General features: G+C 43.8%; 1 protein-coding gene across 3 annotated transcripts in view; it reads right to left on the reverse strand.

Annotated features, from left to right (window-relative positions):
* Nucleotides 1-7,127: 7,127 nt before the first annotated feature.
* Nucleotides 7,128-21,334, reverse strand: part of MBD3 (methyl-CpG binding domain protein 3) — a 28,732-nt gene continuing 14,525 nt past the window's right edge. For all 3 annotated transcript variants that reach the window (XM_036741066.1, XM_036741067.1, XM_036741065.1), the window contains exons 3-7: nucleotides 18,884-19,021; nucleotides 16,544-16,634; nucleotides 14,982-15,159; nucleotides 12,527-12,724; nucleotides 7,128-10,900 (exon numbers count right to left, since the gene is read on the reverse strand). In XM_036741066.1, the coding sequence (XP_036596961.1) occupies nucleotides 12,532-12,724; nucleotides 14,982-15,159; nucleotides 16,544-16,634; nucleotides 18,884-19,021 (600 nt within the window). In that variant the 3' untranslated portion in view covers nucleotides 7,128-10,900; nucleotides 12,527-12,531. The remainder of the gene's footprint in view (nucleotides 10,901-12,526; nucleotides 12,725-14,981; nucleotides 15,160-16,543; nucleotides 16,635-18,883; nucleotides 19,022-21,334) is intronic.

The following is a 21,334-nucleotide window of genomic DNA, read 5'->3' on the forward strand; positions in this document are numbered from 1 at the left end:
AATGAAACAGATTTCTGCCTTCTCTATGCCCCCAAATATATATCTCATTAAGCATCTTGAATCCATCACTTCTCCATCAGGAAGCGGGGTCTTTTGGAATCATGATTGGTTTTCATGTTGATCAGAGTTCCCAAGTCTTTCACAACTGATTGCCTTTACAATGTGGATGCTATCATGTAAATTGTTTTCCTGTATCAGTTCATACAAGTGTCACAGGTATCTCTGAAACCATCCCTTTTATTGTTCTTTGTTCTCGAAGAGGACCATGACATTAGGAAGATGGTGCCATGACTTGCAAGTGAATTGGAGTTAAGTGAGCCAGGGTTGTACAAAGTCATCAGCCTCACTTTTTCCTCCGAAGCTGTGTCCAGGGGCCAGATGCAGATCAGGAGGACTGGAGATAACCGATAAGGGACCAACTCTCCCCCCACCCCTTTTGTAATTTCTTAGGACACAGTGGTATTCCATCGCATTCACAGGTTGTTATTTGTTCACCCATTTCTCAAATGAGCATCCCCTTGTTGCCAGTTCTTTGCCATTATAAAGTTGTTTTCCAGTGTTTTACACACACATGCACACACATATTTTACATGAGTCCTTTCTTTGATCACATTGGGTATAGGCATAGTAGTAGTATCACTGGATCACCAGATCAAAGGGTATGCACATTTTAATGACTTTGGGGGCACAGTTCCAAACTGATCTCCAGAACAACTGGACCAATTCACAGCTCCATCAGCAATGCAACAAAGTGCCTGTTTTCCCACATCTGTTTTCAACATTTGTCATTTTTGCCAATCTGATGGGTGGGAGATGGAACCTCACAGTTGCTTTAATATGCATTTCTATAACTATTAGGGACTTGGAGCATTATTTTTACATATGGCTGTTGAGAACTCGGATCTCTTCCTTTGAAAACTGCCTGTTCATACCTCTTATTATCAATTAAGGAGCAATTATTTTAGTAAACCATTTAGGAATTTTTCCAGGAATACATTTTTCCAGCCCACTGGCCTACAGTCTGCAGATGCTATTCTTTTCCCTCTTTTGAAAATCCAGACAGTGACTTGCACTGAGGTTGTGGGAATCAACTATCTGTGTTCAGGTGGAGGTTTGTTTTTCTCCAGGAAGGGAAGGTGAGGGGATTTGAAGGACACCTCTCCACACTCCAGATAATTAGGGATAATGGAAGTGTTCCCAAAGGAAACAGCAGCAGAACTTCGACGAGGGGAAAAAGAAAGAAATCTAAGGTAGAGAGGAGACTAGAGACTTGTCAGGTTGGAGAGTGAAAGAAAATCATACAAAGGAGGAAGGAAAGGAAAATGGTGGCTGTCTGCTCATCTTGGAAAGAAAGAAGGTAGCTGGATGCGTTCAACCAAAATCACTCTCTTCAAGTAACCAACGCTATTGTTTGTTGTTTGTCCTTCATTTTTGAAGAGGACCGATGAAATCAGGAGGGTGATATCTTGACTTGCGAGTGAACTGGATTTAAGTGAGCCAGGGTTGTACAAAGTCATCAGCCTCGCTCTCTCCTCCAAGGCCATCTGAGTCCAGTGACAAGACCTAGGGCAGGATGACTGGAGATGTTCCCAGATGCAGTGGGAGACCTTGGCCTTTTTAAGCTAAGGTCTCCGAGGCAAGAAATGAGGCAAAATATGACTGAGCTTGCCTACTCAAAAAAAAAAAAATCAAATTGGGAGGGGAAGACACTTCGGGTCTCTGGCCAGAACGGAAACTACGGCTATTTACACTCACTTTGAGCCATCAAAACCCAAACGATGAGCGAGTGAGGCTTGGGCTGGGGCCTATTATTGGCGAATCAGTGAGAGCCAAAGTGATTTGGGTTTGAGGCATGGTCAAGTAGCTCCATTTGAACCCCAATGGGCTTTATCAAAGCCTAGTTTTACAGAGCTCGATTTTGAGAAATAATAAATGAAACAACATGGGACAAAAGAGTTAATTGTCCTAGCTTTTTTTAAAATGATAGAATAAATAAGTAGGAAAGAGAAAAAAAAAATCTAGCCCCCAAACCCCAAGGTATCTTGTAAGACTTCAGTAATCAAAATTTATAATCCCTTGGGCACAGCATCCACATGTAAGGGTGTGATTCCCTTGTGGGTGAGGGAGAGGAAGGAAGGAAAGAAGGAAGAAAGGAGAGATGGAGGGAGGAAGGGAGGGAGGAAGGAAGGAATGCCTAACTGGAACTGGCCAGTTGGGTCCCCAGAGCAGCAGCTACTACTACTACTCACAGATTGTTTGTCCTTCATTCTAGAAGAGGACTAATAACATTCTGAGGGTGAATCGGATTTAAGTGAGGTAGGGCTGTGCAAAATCATCAGCCTCACTCTCTCCTCTAAGGTCATCTGGGTCTAGTGGAAAGACACAGGTCAAGACAAGTGGAGATGACCAATGATGACTTGGTTGCCAAATGCAATGTGCTACCTCTACCTCCCCCCCCCCCCCCCCCCCCCCCCCCGCCCCATTCAGATCCTCCCAGACCTCTCTGCAACAGCTGACACTGTTGCTCGTTCTCTCTTCCTGGGTATTCTCTCTTCTCTGGATTTTTGCAACATCTCTCCTGGTTTTCCTCTTTTCTATCTGACTGCTCCTCATTCTTTGGCAAGATCGTCATCTATGTCATGTGAACCTACTAACTGTGGGTTTTTCCCAAGGCTCTCTCCTGTCTTCCTTTCTTTTCACAGTCATTTGTTGACCTCCTCAGCTCTGATGGGTTTAATTATGCTCCGTGCAGAGGGTTCTCTCTGTGTGTATCTCTCTGCTTCTCTCTCCTCTCCCCTCCAGTCCATCTCTCTCCTGGGATCCAGTTCTACATCACCAACTGTTTATTGGACATTTCAAACTGCATGTACTGCAGGCACCTCAAACTCACAATTTATCATTTTTCCCTGCAGAACCACCCCTCTTCTGCCTGTCCTCACCACTGAAGGCACTACCAACCTCAGCACATTAGCTTCCTCATCTAGTTGTTTCGTTTTCCACAAGATTTCTAGAGACGTGTCTCCTTTCCGCTCACACCACCACCTCACATTCAGGTCCTCACCTCTTGCGGGGCTACTGCAATATAGTTTTCTAATTGGTCTCCCTGCCTTTGGTCTCTCCTTGCTCCAATCCATCCTCCACAGAGCTATCCAAGTGATCTTCCTAAAGCTAGGTCTGACCGTATCACCCACTTACTCGATAAAACTCAGGGCTTATAGGTTACCTATGTAAGAAACAGGGGAGTTTTGTTTCCACAGAGTTGAAAGTGTCCCTCTCCCCCTCCCCACCCCAGCTTTAGCAGAAACCAGGCCTCAGGTCAGTCGGGTGAAAGGTCAGAGGCTTGTACACACGATTAAACAAGCCATTTGAGGAGGGCATGATGTAGGCAGTCAGGGGGTTGTATCTGGCCAATGAAGAGCCTGGTGGGAGATTCGATGGGAGGGTCTATGAAAGGACTGATGTCCATCTGAGTCCTTTATACTTTCTCCTGTAGTCTGTTCAGGGGATGTACCCATTTATTCAGGGGGAAAAAATGTAAAATATAATTAAAACGTTCCTGGCTTCCCAATGAGTTTTGTTTATTCCTAGACAATATAAGTATGTTTCTAATACCTATGACTCCTAGGACAAAAAAGAAATGCCTTTTCAGCATAACACACTCAACACTCCATTTTCCATCTCCATGCCTTTTCATGGGCAGTGAACATGCTTAGAATGCACTCCTCGCTCACCTCTTAGAATTCCAAGCCTCCTTCCGTGGTCAGCTCAAGATCCGTTTTCTACATAAAGCCATTTGTGATCTCCCCAGTTGCCAGTGTCTGCATCTCCCCTGAATTTCCTCTGTATATATTTAGTAGCTATTTAAGATGTATACTTGTTGTTTCTCTGATAGAATGTCAACTCTTTGAAGGCAGGGACTGATTAATGTTAGGGTTATTGAAGTCCCCGATCACTACTATATCCTGTCTTTTTATCTGGCTTAACAACTGTTTCCTGAACTCAATAATTTCCTCTTTCCGTCCAAATGGTGTGTTATACACTGATGACAGTATCATTCCTGTTAGAGCCTCCACTAACCTTCAGCCAAGTGCTGTTTGCCACACTTCTAGTTTCTGGGTTTTCTCACAAAATAGACAAATCATTTATTAGACTCTGGCTCCTGGATCTATGGTTCCGGGTTCAATGGACGTACAAATAATTTATTATGTTCTTACTACGCGCCAAGCTTTGGGCTAAGCACTGGAGATAAAAATGTAAGACAATTTTTTCCCTGAAGGAGCTTAGCGAATCAGGGACGACAAGGCATAAAGGAAGAGTGAAAGTGACGGGAAGGGATACAAGGTGTGGAGACTCAGTTCCCAGCAAGATAAAACCAGGGCTTACCCATCAGAGAAGTGGGACCCAGGGGATGGAGTCCAAGGTTTGGAGAAGGGAGAGGAATGAAGATGATGAGCCTAAATGTAGGCAAGTGTGGCTTGGGAATTGAGTCCAACCTACACTTCCTTTCGCTCATCTTATTTCCTTTGAGTAAGTATCCTTTCTCAAAGACATTCTGGTCATGGGTCTCAGAGCCCAAGCTAGAGAGTTCCATGGGGCACCGAACAGTCTCCTATCTATGACTCTGAGGCTGGCTCCCTATCTGCCATTATCATTCCCATGTCACAGAAATGGTTTTGCTATTGGCCTCAGGGAGAGAGTGAAAGATCCTATGAAATTTTCAATGGCCCATTCCGTACCTGTGCTGTCAAGGTATACCAGAAGAGAACTTTAGGTTAGCACTTATTTTTTCTCCAAGAATAATGAACATGTGGATGGGGAAGTGACTAGCTACAGACACATGGGCTCATGTGTTTTGTTCCTGTTCAGCCTTCTCCTGAAAAAACAAAAAATCACAGAATCTAAGAAGGGACAAAAGGAGTCATTAGGCACAATCTATACGTCCCTTCTACAACATTGTTCTTTTTTTGGGGCGGCGAGGAAGGCAGGGCAATTGGAGTTAAGTGACTTGCCCAAGGTCACACAGGTAGTGTGTCAAGTGTCTGAGGTTACATTTGAACTCAGGTCCTCTTGACTCCAGGGCCGGTACTCTACTCACTGCACCAGCTGGCTGCCCCCTTTCTACAACATTCTACCTCCCCTTTGAATATCTCCGAGAAGTTCACTACCGCAAAAGACATTCCATTCTATTTTTGTATGGCTCTAACTGTTACTGGTCTTTCTTATACAAAGTGGAAAATGCTTCCACCCATCAATACTAGTTTTACTTTCTGGAGCCATAGAAGTAACTCCTTCCACCCGACAGCCTGAAAACAGTACGCTTTCTTTTTTATTATTTTTGGAGGGGGGGGAAGGCAGGACAATTGGGGTTAAGTGACTTGCCCAAGGTCACACAGCTAGTAAGTGTCAAGTATCTGAGGCCGCATTTGAACTCAGGTCCTACTGACTCCAGGGCCGGTGCTCTGCTCACTGCGCCACCTAGCTGCCCTTAGTATGCTCTCTTTTTCAGGCCAAAAACATCCTATTTTGTAATAGTAGCAAGGGCAGCACATTAGGTGCGTTCACTCTTCAGGCTCAGGAATCCAGTCGAAGCCTAAGAGGTCTCTCTGGCCATCTGCAATGCCCGACGGCCATTTCCCAAGGATATTGTTTAGAAACCAGGCTACAGCCATTTCCAGGGTTATTCCTTACAATATGGGATCTTGCCTTATTTGTGGACTTTTTGTTCCTTTTGTGTTTGTTTCTAACCCACTACAGCGACCATTTCAAGAACTATTCTGACCAAAGGGGCAATGGGTGGTCAGTAAGGGTTGGAGGTCTTTTCTCAGACGAAGAACCAGCTTTGATATCCCTCTATTCCTGCCCCAGGAGATGAACCAAAAAACTTACTAGACTTGCTGAGCCAGCATATGTTGAAACTGGAACTGATCCAAATTTAATTTCTATTAGAAATGACACTTGGTTGCCTTTGTCATGACTCTAGGTACTTCTTATCCTAACAGTATAGCAATATAACAGACTTACTCTAATTAGCCCGTCAAGATCCCTGGCTGCACGATCTCTGAATTAGAGATGTGTTTGGTAATATCTACCACTCTTCCCGTTCCTTGTGATAGAGAAGGGTAGCTGGTCAGTTATCTATGACACCTCTTGTTCAGTCATTTCAATCATGTCCAACTCTTGGTGACTGCATCTGGGGTTTTCTTGGTAGAGATACTGGCGTAGTTTGCCATTTCCTTTTCCAGCTCATTTTACAGATGAGGGGGTTGAGGTAAACAGGGTTAAATGACTTGCCCAGGGTCACACAGTGTAGTGTCTGAGGCTGGATTTCAACTCGGGAAGATGAGTCTTCCTGACTGCAGGCCCAGCACTCTTGTCGCTTTGTCGCCTAGTGGCCCTTGAGAAGGCTGCAGACCTAGAGATGTGTGTTAAGGTAGAAAGAGCAGTGAACTGGGAGCCGGGAGAGAGGAGCTCTGATGCATCATTTACTAGCTCTGAGACTTTAGGCAAATCACATCCCCCTTTCTGGGCCTAATCAATACCAATGGGGTCGTGGATTTAGAACGCTAATCCTGACTGCTACGTACTACCTCTGTGATGGAATATGGAAGCACAATCAGCTGCAGGTCTACAACAGCGTAAACATTACAATGAAGCCCCCCAGAGAACTGCACTGCTCAGTCATGGTCAGTGTTGGCATGGGAGGAGAGTTGAGGAAGCAGGTCCTTCTGGTAGCAGAGGTGAGAGCACACACGAGGGGTGGTCACCGTGTTGGTTGGATATGCTTAACCATTTTTCTTTCTCACAAGGGTGTGTGTGAGGGGGAAGAGGGTAAGGTTTCCAGAAACTACCATGATCTCGAAGGACCTTTTCCACCCTGAATCCTGGGATTCAATGACTAAACTATGTTCTCTAAGGTCTCTTCTTTGGCTTGAATATTCTGTGATCTAAATAAGGTAAGCCTAAGTAAGCCTTTGTTGACACCCCAGTCATCTCTAGCTCGTGACGTTTTGATTTTTAAATGACCATTCAGTAAAGAGCCCAAGTATAAATCTTGCCACAAATGAAATTTGGAGCCTGAACACTACAAAGCACCTCATCTTTGTGAATATTGAACAGGCCCCAACAACTCACCTTCCCATACAAGGGTAATTTATTCAAATGTTTATAGTTACAAAAACACACATTAAAGGGAGAAAATGCTTACAATCACCCTCTTCATATCAGCACCAAACTCTCCAAATTCCAAACAAGGGAATGAAAAGCTTCAACCTGACTTCATGTCCACATGGGGACTGTATGGTCACTGAAGCACCCTGGGATTGCTCAGCAGGTGGCTTCCAGCTTCCATGTCCTCTTACCATCCCCCAGCTGTCTCAGCCATGCTGCTTTCAAAGTCCATAACACTGTTGTCAATTCAACTAGCAGTAATAGTAGGTATGAGGTGGAACAAAATGGCAATTTCAAAGTTTCCCCCTGCAAAAAAATTGAAGTCATGTCCTCTGCTGAAATGGCCCCCAACCAGCTGGAAAGGTCAGTAGATAGGGCACAGAAGGAAACGAGACACAATTCCTATGTAAAAATACAAAGCCCCAAACAATGGATGTGGCATAGCGACAGTCTAGAGGCACATGTCACTACCCATTCTTCCTTTCGATGGCCTCATCTCTCAGGAAGGAAGCCTGTGACGAGCTGGGGACTTCTAGGCCATCAGTGTCCAATCGACAGTACAAGTGTGACACCTGTGGAAGTTATCGCTCTAATGACATAAAAAGCATTTACAAGGCAAACTGGCCCAATGACCATCCTACCCCGAGGTTCAGGTAGCAGGTGGCTCTGCTTGGCAATTGTGCTTTGATAAAATAAAATGACAAACCTTACCTAATTCCCCTTCACCCGCCACGATGCTTAAAGTCAACTCCTCTTCTCCACAGTTACCAAGTCTGAGGAGGGCGGGTGAGGAAACAGGGATTATTATTGGTTTTTCTAGTGAGTTCACTGATGGCAACTTCTGTAGGGTGGGAAAGAACATTAGAAAACCCTCCAACAACAAAGAACTACATATGATCCCTAGAAGTAGTTTTCATGAGCTTCCTCAATACACACACATTTCACCAACACACCCGGTAAGATGGGCATCTTAGACGCTGGGTGGTGAACACTTCATCACCAAGCCCCACTGGTCATGCAAAACCCCTCATTGCTTATCTGACCAGTGAGGACAATCACTTATAAACGAGTGAAGGAAGGGGACAGGGCTCAGGAGAGACAGCAAATAACAACATCATGATGAAAAGACAGCCTCATCCCAATGCCCATTTTTTTTGCAAATTGGCATAAGCAGGGGCATAACTAGGAATCCCGGGCATTTTACAAATACTACGCTCTATACTGATCCAGATTTGCCTTTTTTTTCTGTACTAGCAAAAACCCCAAAAGATTATTAACTAGAGATAAGAGAAGGAAGAGTATCAGAAAAGGGCTACATGGGGGCAGAGTCAAATCTGGATTAACACTGCCCTCTACATTTCATGATAAATTACCGAATTTTTGACAACTTCCTCAGTCCAGTCCAGTCTACAATCTGTGGTACCAAGAACGTAGACCTCGGGAGGGAGCTTGTCTTGCAGGCATCTACATGCTCAGTAAAAATCTTGAAAACGCCACCCCAGAAGATCCAGAGCAAGTTCCACGCTTGTCCATGATTAAGTTAGAGGAGGCCAGGCAAGGAAAAGGCTTGCTGCTCTTGTCCTTCTGGTGCCTTCTCAGACAGAACTTCAGAAACTGGCACATCAGATTGTCCTCCAGAGTGGATCTCACCATTTGAATTTTTGTGTCAGGAACTGGGAGAGGACGTGGGGGCAGCAAAACGGTCTGCAGAAAAATATTCATGCTGCCAAGACAGAAGAATGCTGGTTTCAATTTAAACTTTCCAAAGACAGGGAGAACTTGAGTCTTGTGGCGGGCGTCATCTGACTACAGAGAAGACAGATGTTTTCCAAGTCTTCTCTCTTGCCAGTCAAGTCCCAGCAGAAAAAGAAATCACTCAGCCCGCGGAAGAACATCTTTACCCCCACCCACAGTAGTGGCCATTGTAGTTGTCAACCAATGTTAATGTGCCCTTCTTCCCAAGGCACTCAGAGGCACAGAACTGAGAGGTATTGGGGCAGGGGATTGAAACAACATGACCTTTTTTAGGCAGTTTATTATTAGTGTTTTTAGACACCCAAGTTATGTCTTTCTGGAAATGCCTAAGGCTTTCTCAAGAGCTAAACAGGGAAAATGTCTTTCCAAAAAAAAAATCTTAAGTTGTTAGATGGAAAGACATTACATGGCTCTTAAGGGGTATGACACACTAACCCATTATGCCAGAGGCAGCTTTTGCACCTCAGTACTAAATGGCTGCGTGACCTTGGCCAAGTCACTCATTCACCTCCCAGATCACTTCACCAAACATCTGTTTTGTCACTTGTTTAACAATAAGGCTGTCTCTAAGTTCTCCAGCTCTGTAATTCTAATAAATATTCTCCTCTAAACTGCCCACAAGATCATGGCAGAGCTTACAGGTGAGAAGTGTGTGCCAGAAGATATTGGGGCTGTCATTCCCCCTACCCCTAAGCAACTCATGCTAGAAGAGGGAGGAGAGGGAGAATCTGTGTCTACGATTACTTCTATGTCTGAATCTCAAGCAGCTGCATAGAGAGATGGTGTGAGAGTTCTAGATTCCCATATCCGACTGAGAATTCAGAACTCCATTAAGGCAGTTTGACTACATTTCATTTCTCTTCAACAAAGGCCAAAGTTCATTTCAATGCACAGCAAATACAAAAGGTTAAAATGTTCAAAAAAGGATTCGATTTAGTTGATATTATCAATTTATTATGGAAAGGTGAACTCTTTTAAAATGAGGGTGAGACTATCACAGTTTCATGTACTGTGTAGTCGTGCAAACAAACTAAAGGCGACTCCTTCCACTTCTGCTCTCCTGCAGGGGCGGAAGTCCTGGCACCAGAATCAAGGCCCTCTCTTCTCCCTGATGGATCTTCAGTTTTGCTTGGAAACACTTCCCCAACCTCACTTGAGTAATCACACTGAACATTTCATAGACCACTTCTCTCTTCTGCTACCCCACCTACGGGATGCTGAGGACCCTGGGAACAGGCTACTCTGGGAGCATCTCTGTCGGTAGCGGAGTTCCTCAATGCAGAATAACGTAAGAACAATACAGAATTAGAGTAAGTTTGAAGAAATTTAGCATGACAGGTAAATCGGATTCCTGCAGATCTTCCCAGTTTATACTAGCTTCGGTTCCGAACATTTCATAAAGGAATTCTGACACTGGGTTTGGGAAAAGCAGGTTGGCCGAGTGTCACACTCTTATTTTACTCCCTGACCTTCCCCAAGATCAGTCTGGGCATGAAATTCAATGACCTGAATTCACATATGGAACAGTCCAAAACATAAAAATGATCTCTTAAGAGTTGGGTATTATCAAGCAGGATACTGGGGAGAGGCCAAGCAGTGAAGAAGAACCTCTCTTACTTTAAAAAAGACCCAGAAGGAAAGAGAAAATGCCGAACCTAGGTCAAAAAGTTAAAGGTACCAAAGGCCTGGGAAAACTGACCATACTGAACTAGTGACCCCTAAATAAGAAGGGGAGATTGTGTGGCTAGCATAAACCCGTTTAGCTCCTCCCCACCTTTGATGTGGGAAGGGAAAAGAGGGGGAAGTGTCTTTCAAAAGAGTAAATAGTTACTCTCTGATGCCCAACTCTTTCCTCTAGTGGTCAAGGGAGCTGGTTCCTAAGTATGGTAGATGCGGTTTAGTCCTTGGCCAGTCTGGCTTTGGGAATGGTTGTGCTGGCCCTGCTGCTGCTTTACACGGCAATCTTGGCTGGATGTTCCTGGAAAAGGAAAACACAACAGAAAATGTGTTCATTAAATTTTGCTTTAGTCACAGGTTGCTGGTGTCCTACCTACCACTCTGATTAAAGAGTATGCTCAACAGAGAATCCCACCGAGCTCAGTCCTACTCATCCTTTCTCAGTCAGGAGGCGACATCTAGGGAAGAACACTGGCCAGTTACAGTCTCATGCCAAGTGAAGGCAACTAGGATGGGGCAGGGACTCAGAACCATCCTGTGAAAGGACTGGATGAAGGAACTGGGAATACCGAATATGAAAAAAGAAGTGTTGGGGGCACGTCCATCACGGCTATCTTCAAATGTGTGAACGGCTGTTCTGGGGAAAAGAGAAAGACTTGTTTTATGTGGTCCTATAGAAGGCAGAACTAGAAGCTAAGAGGGAGACAAGTTTCAGTTTAACACAAGAACTTTCTAACAATTAGGAATTGACCAGTACAATGCACTGCCTCAGGAGGCCATGAAGGCCCCATGACTGGAAGTCTTTAAATCAGACAACCATTTATTGTGGATTGGGGAGGGGGTCAGAACTATATGCCCTCTAGGGGCATTCCAACCCTGAAATTGTGATCCTCTACTTGGAAAATGCTCAACTAGGTTACATCCACTGACAATCAGCTGACAAGCACCTGTGCTGTCACCTCTCCAACAAACAAATTATTCTTATTAGGGATTCTTATCATATGAAAGGTTTTTAAATCATACTGGCTGGAACATGAAGCTGCTCTGCAACAAAAATGGTGAGATCTTTCATTTTCTCAACTTTTATAATAAATACTCCTACGGTGCTTTAAGTCTGACAATGCACTTTTTACACACATTATCTCAGTTGAGTCTCACAACACATTTCGAAGGTACTACCTTCATTTTCCAGATAAACAGCCTCAGATTACCTGACGGCTTGTCAAGCTACACAGGGAATGAAGACCAGAACCCAAGCCTTTCCTGACTCCCAAGTCCCAAATTCTTCCCAGTCCATCACACCGATCTAACCACATTTATTAATTGCTTACTATGTGCCAAGTCTCACTAAATCATGCTTACGTAGTCGTGTGAAGGCTGTAACTGACACTGTGCGCTGGTCTGACTATTGATCTTTTAGCCTCTTTTTCTTCTCCCAGAGCTAAAGAGCCACCTCAGTTTAGTTTTCTTCTGTTTATTATTTTTTAAAAAGCCTATGGCTATAAATGTTATACTATAGAGACACATGTATGGGAATTATTTACGAAAGGAAAGAAGAGAAGGAGAAGGGGCAGAACCTGGGCTCATAGCCGCAGCCAGGCAGCACAGTCTAGCAGAGAGAGGGCTAGAGAAGTCTGCGCCTCAGCTGCTTCACTTGTAAAACAGGGATAACACACACATACTACCTATCTCACAGGGCTTTGTGAGAATGTGCTTTATAAACCTTTAAAGATAATATACAGAGACTCAAAAACAGGGGTCATTTGTATCTTGGACTCAAAGACTAAATCTCTGATAAAACAAATCACAAACGTTAGATTCCTCTGCCTCCTTACATGTAAACCTACACCACCACCCCCATTCTTTCACACTTAACCTAGGATATGGGGAAGCCTCCATGTATGGCCACCAGAGCTCCTGGTCTCACCTGGACTATACAGTCTCCATCTCGTGGTCTTGGTCCTGCTCCTCTTCCTCCTCTTCCTCTTCTTCCTCCTCTTCTGCAGCCCCCTTCTCTCCGGGGGCATCCCCGTCCCTGGCAATCTCTTCCACATGAGCAAGCATGTCGGCCATCAGTGCCTCCTCCAGCCTCTTTCTCACCTGCTGTACAAGTTCTTCCTGTTTCCTGACTCAGAACAAAGAATACAGTTAGTTACCTCTGGTGGTCGATCGGCTATACAGCCAAATGGTGCAAATACTGAGTCAGGTACAGCAAAGTTTTCTAAACATTCATTTAGTTTCTTAAGTCATACTGCAGAGCCAACACCTTTAAATCATATCAATTTATATGTACTTAATGACTTTTACTTGGAAGCTATTTTCATTCTTATTAGGAAACCAAGTCTTTGCCACTGAACATGCTATTCAGCACGTGACTGAAGCACGGCAACCCTGTCAAGGGAGGGGTCCAAGTACTACTACCATCCACTCTCCAATGATGAGGAAGGGAAAGGTCCAAAGGGGCTTCCTCTGGTCACAACTAGTGCATCTACCTCCACACACACCTCGGCCAAGGCTTCCCCTCTCACCTCTAAGAGGTGGCCCTATTACCTTAAGGAAAAGAATCTTGCAAATTAAATTGACATGCTATTTCTTGGAGTGCTATTGTTACAGTAAGGGCATCACACATTTAGAAGGCCTCAGGCAAGCTAGAAAAAGTCCAGAGGGAGGGCAACCATGAGAGCTGCAAAACCAGATGTAGGGCCCATGAAGACTGGTTGTTTATCCTAGAGAAGAACAAACCTGGCCAGTGATGAAGAATGTCTTCAAATATTTGAGGGCTTGCTATAATGAGATCCTACTGACTAGAGGTTTAAGTAGATAGAGGCTAGACAGCCACTTGCCAAGGGAGTTGTAAAAGGGAATTGGGCATGATATGGGTTTTACCACAGGATTTCTGAAGGCCTTCCAAATCTAAGACTTTATTCATTTACAGTATTTATTCCTTGGGGCTGAGGGAAGAGTGCCATTCTATAATATTCCCAAGGATAAAGGTAGAAATTTTCAGAACAAGATGAACAAAATTAAGCTTTAATAAAGCAAAAATTGCTGGACATTTTATATATTTTTGAGAGACACAACTTCCTATTTTTTACTAACATTATTTATATTTCATTATAGCATTCCAAGGAATGTCAGGGCTCTGCAGGATACAGTTTGGAGAACTCTAACAATATTGAACCAGGAAAGGTGATATGCAATGTTAGAATATACAATTTTAGAGCTGGAAGAGATCATTTAGTCCAGTCACCACATTTCATAAAGGAAGTGGAGGCCCAGGTTGAATGGGCTGCCTAATTTATCATATGAATAAGTTATTATCAGATCCTGGAACTAGAACTCTCACCATTGTACCAAACTAGCAGTCAGTCTCTTAAATTGGCCCTTAGGAATATCCTGCCCACCATGGCATCACCTCATCAAATCCTTGCATTAACAGGTAGCAGGGCAGGTATTTGATTCTGAAGGTGCAGCACCTTGCCCAAGCTCACACAATGACAGACAATGACAGCTGAGAAGAGCAGACACAGGTCTTCTAAGCCCAGTATTCTAACTGACCCCACTGCCTCTCCACATTAAAAGTTCCTCTGCAGTAAGACATGCCCAACCTGGGGGCCTGTTTAATTTCAGGTTTGTCTTGAAGCAGCACTAAGGAACTGAGGAATAAGACAACTTGAAAAGTCTCCCTCTCTCCGCCCCCTGCCAAAACTGAAGGAGGAGGTGCCTCTCACAGGAACACTATGTATTCTATACACTCCAGTTCTGTTGGGCTACTGATGTCCTAGTCTAGAAACACTTTGGTGTCATACTGGTGGAAACACTGATTCATGGGAGGAGGAAGTTCTAAGGCCAAAGTCCCAGGCTCCACTTCTTACCTGGGTGGGGAAAATATAAGGTTTAACTGAGACACAGTGATATGGCCCAGCCTTCATGCAACTTACTGTTCTATTAGACAAGCAGGCAGTACCAATGGTGAAGCACATTGTACTATCCCAGGTAGTACTTGAACAGACAAACCTTGGGGCCTAGGTATTCAATGCTTCGTCCATTAGATTACTCAAATGGACCTATTATCGCCAACCACACAGGAAGGCCTAACTCCAATCTCTTAAGGATCTAGGCCTAGCCTTTCTCTCTTATTTTGTTACAATTTCATTTTTGAGAGGTGAATGGGATAGCCAAATTGACTTATGTACGTTCTTTAAGCCTGTGAAGTTTTCCCATCTGTGAAATTAAAAGAGCGTGAATCTGGTTTCCAAGATTCAAAATGCAGAAAGATGGACCAGATTTATACTCACTGAAGGTGAGCAGTAGAGTTTTTATTACATGTCTACATAGAGCATTTGACTGCCCAAAGTAATTTCTAATACATTTTCCATTACCTGATATCCTCATCAGTCACCATGAATGCTTTGCAGAGTGGTTGGGAAGTATTAAGCCACACCCCAGGGTTCTTCTCGACAGCTGCTGAGAGCTGCCCAGTGATGGGCATTGTGCTTGTGTGCAGAGCGCTGGCAATGGCAGAGAGGAGGGTTTCATCAGTGCAACCTGGGCCAACCCCTGTAGGACAGAATTTACCACAAAGAAAAAAAGGCTGATGAATCAAATCGCTCGCTAAATGTCATCACAGAGTATTTAAAAAAAGCAAAATCCCAAGTTCCTCCAAGCCCTCTTAGCACCACCAGATGGTCAAAATCCATACTGCTGTTGGGGTTTTTAAAAGGCAATACAAGTAAAGACCATATTTCAGTCGCAGAGCTACTATAACTTGCCAGACATTTTAACTGGTTCCATAGGAACAGGATCAGAGAAACAACTTTACCTGGGGGAGGGGGAAGTGTAGCCAGTAGTTGAATACGATTAAGTTGAATTAATGAATTAATTAACTAAGGTGAATTAATGACTGCTCCTAAGGCTGAAGCCACAGCTGAGATCACTGCTGAAAAGACTGCCACAGTGGGCCGGCTGTCCCAGCAATGCTTTTACAGAAGACTTCGGTTATTATGCGTTAATGATGTTACTGAGAAACAAAGTTGGTGGGGGTAATGTCCTGTGGGGGAGTGGTCTGCCTATCTACTTCAAATGTTACCAGACCAAATAAAGTAAAAAGTTTTGTACAGCCCTTCAGCCATGGTGAGAAAAGGAGCTGCTTGTCTCCATAGCAATGGAGTGATGGCTTACATTTAAGGTAGGATACAGAATTAAACTCTAACAGTTTTAATCCTCCCACATTCCACATGTTCTAAGGAGTTACCAAATTCCACACCAAGGAATTCTTTATACATAGAAACCCTTTCTATATTCTTTCATATACGTAAGGATTCTCTCTTCGAACCACCACCTTTCTAAGGAGAGAAAAAGTTAAATTTGCTAAATTAGAAGTCATCTCAGCTTCTTAAACATCCTTGCCAGTGTCTTCAACAGCCATTATAACAAAGCTCAATTCAGGGCTAAAAACCAACCCACAGGTATAAACAGATAATAGCAGAGGGGCACCATGGGAAGAATACTGGACAAAGGGGTCAGAAGACCTGGGTTCTAGGGGCAGCTAGATAGCACAGTGAGTGCCCTGGAGTCAGGAGGACCTATATTCAAATCCAGCCTCAAACACTTGACATACTAAATAGCTGTAACCCCAATTGCCCTGCCTTCCTCCCTCCAAAAAAACAAAAAACAAAAACAGAAGACCTGGGTTCTAAGCTTGTTTCTGCCACTATCCACCTACACAACCTTAGGCAAGGCACTCCCTGGGCCTTCCTTTCCTCACCTGGTTCTAACACTCTATTCTAAATGCCCTCCCAGCTTTGACCTTCTGTGTTCTATGCACTCTCCATGCCTAATAGTCAATCCAGGAGAAGTGTAATTTGAAGGCTCAAAAACTAGAGAAAAGACTGCTCCTAAAATTTCCAAGTTCAACTTGCAGTCAAAAACAGCTACTAATTACCTTGTAAACCTTTAGGAAGATCCATTGTTTTCACAAGCTCTTCTGCAATGTCAAAGGCATTCAATCCACTTAGTTTCTTTTCCCAAAAAAGCTATCAAAGAAAACATTTATGTTTATTCACACAGTTTCAAAAATAAGGAAACTCAAGGGAAACCTTGGTGACACAAAAGCCCCCAAATCAAACAGAATTCAGGCAGCTGGTCTGGGTTATTAAAGAGGATAGGCTGCCTCAGGGGGGTGGGGGTGGGGGTGGAGAGGAGAATGTTACCATCAGGCAGCTCATCTGAAATACCTTGGGAGATATGGCTTAAACTTTTTGAGGAAAACATAGCAAGGGGAGGAACAGAAGGTGTCAGTTAACTGGTGTCCTGTTCACACTGACCTCTTCCCCTACCTGCTTAGAGCTCTTCCACATCCCCTATTTTTCTCTGTAAAACAGTAGCTTCGTGGGAGCTCACTAAAGCAAATCCTCTCATATTTAGCTAGTCCACATTCAATTTCCTTAATGTGTCTTTTTTTCTATTCCCAGAATATTCATACAGTAGCTTCAATGTCCAACTGTCCTCTCTTCCCATCTAAGGAGAGACTTTCCCACGTACTCCTACAGCCACCTGATCTACTTGTCCCAAGGAATACTCTTCTCTATTATCATTCCCTTTCCAGCTCTGCGTTCAACCTTCTCGACAGTTAATGCGGGCAGACCTCACTTTCTGCACGCTGAAGGTCTGGGGCAGCCCTGTGTCAGGCAAGTGTACTGGGGCTGTTTCCCAACAGCACGCCCTCCCGTTGTGTCTCAGGGCCACGTCTCGGTAATTCTCACAGTATTTCAAACTCTTTCCTTATTCTCTCTGTCGTGGTGAGCTGGCATCAGTGATCACTGGGGTTACTATCATAACTGTTTTGGAGCTCCACAAACCATGCGCATTTAAGACAGTGAACTTGACAGATAAATGTTGGGTTCTGACTGTGCCATCAAATGCCAGTCCTCTCTTCCTCCCTCTCCTTAGGCCTCCCTATTCTGAGATACAACAATACTGAAATTAGGCCAATTAATAACCCTACAGTGACTTCTAAGTGTTCAAGAGAAAGGAAGTCAACATGGCAAACTTCACTGTTTTTCACTGATTTTAAGAAACTGCCACAGCCACCCAGACCTTGAGCTCAGTCAGCCACCATCAACACAGAGGCAAGAACCTCCACCAGGAAAAAAGGTTTGTTGAAAGCTCAGATGATGGTTAGCAGTTCTTTTTTTTAAGCACTAAAGTATTTTTAAATTAAGGTATGTACGTTGGTTTTTTAGACATAGTATTATTGCAGACTACTGCAAACTTAACTTTAAAGTAAAGTAAACCTAACTTTTATTTGCACTGAGAAACCAAAAAATTGGTGTGACTTGCTTTCTTGTGATATTCACTTTACTGCAGCACTTTGGAACGGACCCCACGATATCTCTGAGGTTTACCTGTACCGTATGGTCAAATGGAAAGAATACTACATTGAGAATCAGGAGACTTGGGTTCTATGATGAGTTTTGTCCCCAATCATTGATCTGTAACCCTAGACAGGTCACTTCCCCTTAGTTTTCCCATCTGCAAAGAAGGGGTTGGATAAATGATCTCTAACATCCCTGTTTAGCCCTAAAATTCTGTGCCCCATAAAAAACCCACAACCAGTTTTGATCCTTAAGACCGCCCTACATTCAGGATAATGGAAAAGCAGTCATGAAGCAGCCTGATGGGAGCTATGCATCATGTTACACAAGTAGGACCCAAGCTGTGAATCGACCTGATTTCATGTTCCCTGGGCTGGCAACATTGCCATACTGATGTGTTAAGCCTACTGAGGTCACAAAGAATGTAGACCTAAAATTGTCAAGGACAACTGCAGCTCCGAGAGCTCCCAACAAACGATCTAGGTAGGAATTTAAGTCTCAGGGCAATGCAATATGGTCACATGCAAACTGAACTAGGATAGCATCCGAGATGCTGGAAGCAGCAACCTTAGGGGCAGCACAAAAGACACAGCAGGGGAAATGCTAGGATTTATGAACTGAGAGCACCAGCAAGCAAACAGCTGACCTCACGCGATCAACGTCCTCATCTGTAACATGGGGAGACGATGACTCCAGATAGGGAAACTTGAGGCCACAGAAGCCAAGGTCCCTTGACAAGTGAGTGGCAGAGCCAGGATTAGCACACAGCTTTGTTTCATCCTTTCCAAGCCACTGTCTCTGGCTCTCTCTTGCTGTGAATGTAAACTTCTGAGGGAAGAGCTCACCACTTGATGACTGAGCCTTACTCAGAGTAGGACAAATGCAACGAAGAGGTCTGTGAGTCTCACCTGTCGAGGCTGGTCCACAGCCTTCTGTGGATCACTCTTCACTTTATTACTGGGATGGTTAGTAATCTTGGTAACAGGCTGTTTGAAGATGGATGCTGTCTGACGGACAGGGAGTGCTGTATTTAAATCTGGTTTTCCCTGGAACAACAAGCAAGTTAGGCTATACTCCTAACAACAACTCACATTTGAATCATACTTTATTTACAAAGTCTTTTTCTCAAAGTAGAGGGCACAATTGTTACAGAATGACACTGCTGCCACCCATCCTGATTCCACTGAATCCTAGACTAATTATAGAATGCCAGAGCTGGGATGTTTTAGAGATCCCCTAAGCCAGAGGTGGGTAATAGGCAGCCCTTGGACTTTATATGGGTCCCCAATACTCCCTAGGTTCATCAAAACAGATTAAAATGTAATTGGAAAATATTTAACAAAATAAATAAAAGTACCAAAGAATACAGAATATGTGGTCTTCTAAGTCACCGCATGCCCTCAGGGATCCTGTCACCCTGTTTCTGAGTCTGATACCACTGCTCTAGCTCAATCTCTTAATTTGTCAGGTGGGGAAGGAGAGACAATAAAGAAGCCTGATCTATCCAAGCATACAGAGGAGTACTAAGGTGCCTTAGGACGCTTGGGAAAAGTAAGCACGTACTCAATCTAAAGGGTTTGCTTTAGAACTGATTTAACAAATGTAGGTGAAAAGAAAGGCTAGTCAAGTAGAGAAACCTAAATCCTAAATTTCTTAATTATTGTGGGCAGACCAACAGATCCAGCAGCCCCAGCAAAGACAGGAGTTTCTATTTTAACATGGCTCCTCAGCAGTTTGTGGCCCAAGTTCAATAACCCAGACTGTGCCAAGCACAGATGCTCTTCCTTATTACTTCTAACATTTGTATAGGATGGTGAGAGAAATCTGGACATATCCTCTTCTTAAACAACACCACAGTAGCTATGAATAGGCCAGGGGTGGAAAACTGAAAACTGAAAAAGAAGCTGGGGGTAGCAGGCAGTGGGATACATCTATGTTCTACTGTATTTTCTTTTGTTAAATATTTCCCAATTACACTTTTAAGGTTCCTCTGCATTGGGGAGGTCTAGCATTTGATACTTGTGGTATTCAGGATTTCAAGAGTTGGAAGGAAAGTTCAGAAGTACCTGCTCCAATCAATCATTTGCACAGGAAATGTGCACAAGATCCATGATGAGTGAAAGGGAGCTCTTTATCCCTCCAAGGTGAACATCCTGCTCTGGGACTCTAAATAGGGAGTTTATCCTCACATTGAGCAGAAATCTGCTTTTCTACAACTTCTACCTATTGTTTCTAGATTGCCTTTCTTTGGCCAAGGAACTTCCCCAAACCTTCTCCCACCTGGCAGCCCTTCATATTCTTGAAGACAGCCTCCACGCCTCCCCACACCCATGTCTTCTTTCCAATAATTAAAACATTCCCAGCAGCTCCTAGAAGACAAGCTCCTTGAGGGCAAGGAGATTTCATTTGTCTTGGTATCCCCTCGGCTTAAACCAAGCAACCCTCCTATCCTTGATCATCTCTTATCTCCTAGACGTGTGGTCTGAAGAGATGATCATTTCCCCTCTCCTCTACTATATGAAAGAACACTGACTTTGGACTCAAGAGAATCTGGGTTTGAATCCTGGGTGCCCCAAGGTTATCTATGTGACCTTGGATAAAAGTCACCTCTCTGGGCCTTCAAATTCCTGATCTGAAAGGTGAAGAGATTGTTCTAAATCTGAAATCCTATGTTTCATAGAATGTTGGAGCTAGGAGGGGCTTCGTGGATCACTTAGTCTGAAACACTCAACATATGAAAGTCAAGCTCAGAGGGGTGCCACAGCATTAATAGCAGAGCCAGGATTAGAACCGTGGTCTTCTGGTTCTCAATTCAGTAGCTTTTCTTCTTCATAACAGTACCCTCTTGTCCTACTGAAAGATGGGCAACCCATCTTTTATCATTGCTTAACTGTTTAAGGTACAGAAATATCTTCCTAAGTAGAGAGTAAACTACTCTGGGGTATGGACTATGTCTAACATATTTTGTGTGGCTTACAGGTAATTTACATCAATATGAGTACTCCTTCCTCTCCTAACACAGACCACTAAGACGATTATCTTTGACAGTTGCAAAGGCAAAAAATTTGCCACACAGCTGTCAACCTATGAAAAGCCCAACCAAACTCATGTGGCTGATCTTCTGACAAACAGTGTTCATCATGAGACCTAGGAGTGAACTGAATGGCCCAAAGGTGGCTCCTTCTGCTCTGGGCCCCATTGAATAAGGTGCTTGTTACTCCTACAATCAATCCAACGCAAGAATTTTTTTGGAACTTAAGCGACTGGGGATGGTGGGGATACAAATGATTTGTGTTAAACAGAGAATGGAGATCACTTCAGGATGGAGAGGTCACGAAAGGTCATGTAAAAGCAGGAGG

The sequence above is a fragment of the Trichosurus vulpecula genome, chromosome 1 (genome assembly GCF_011100635.1).
Source record: "Trichosurus vulpecula isolate mTriVul1 chromosome 1, mTriVul1.pri, whole genome shotgun sequence".
Classification (NCBI taxonomy): Eukaryota; Metazoa; Chordata; class Mammalia; order Diprotodontia; family Phalangeridae; genus Trichosurus; species Trichosurus vulpecula.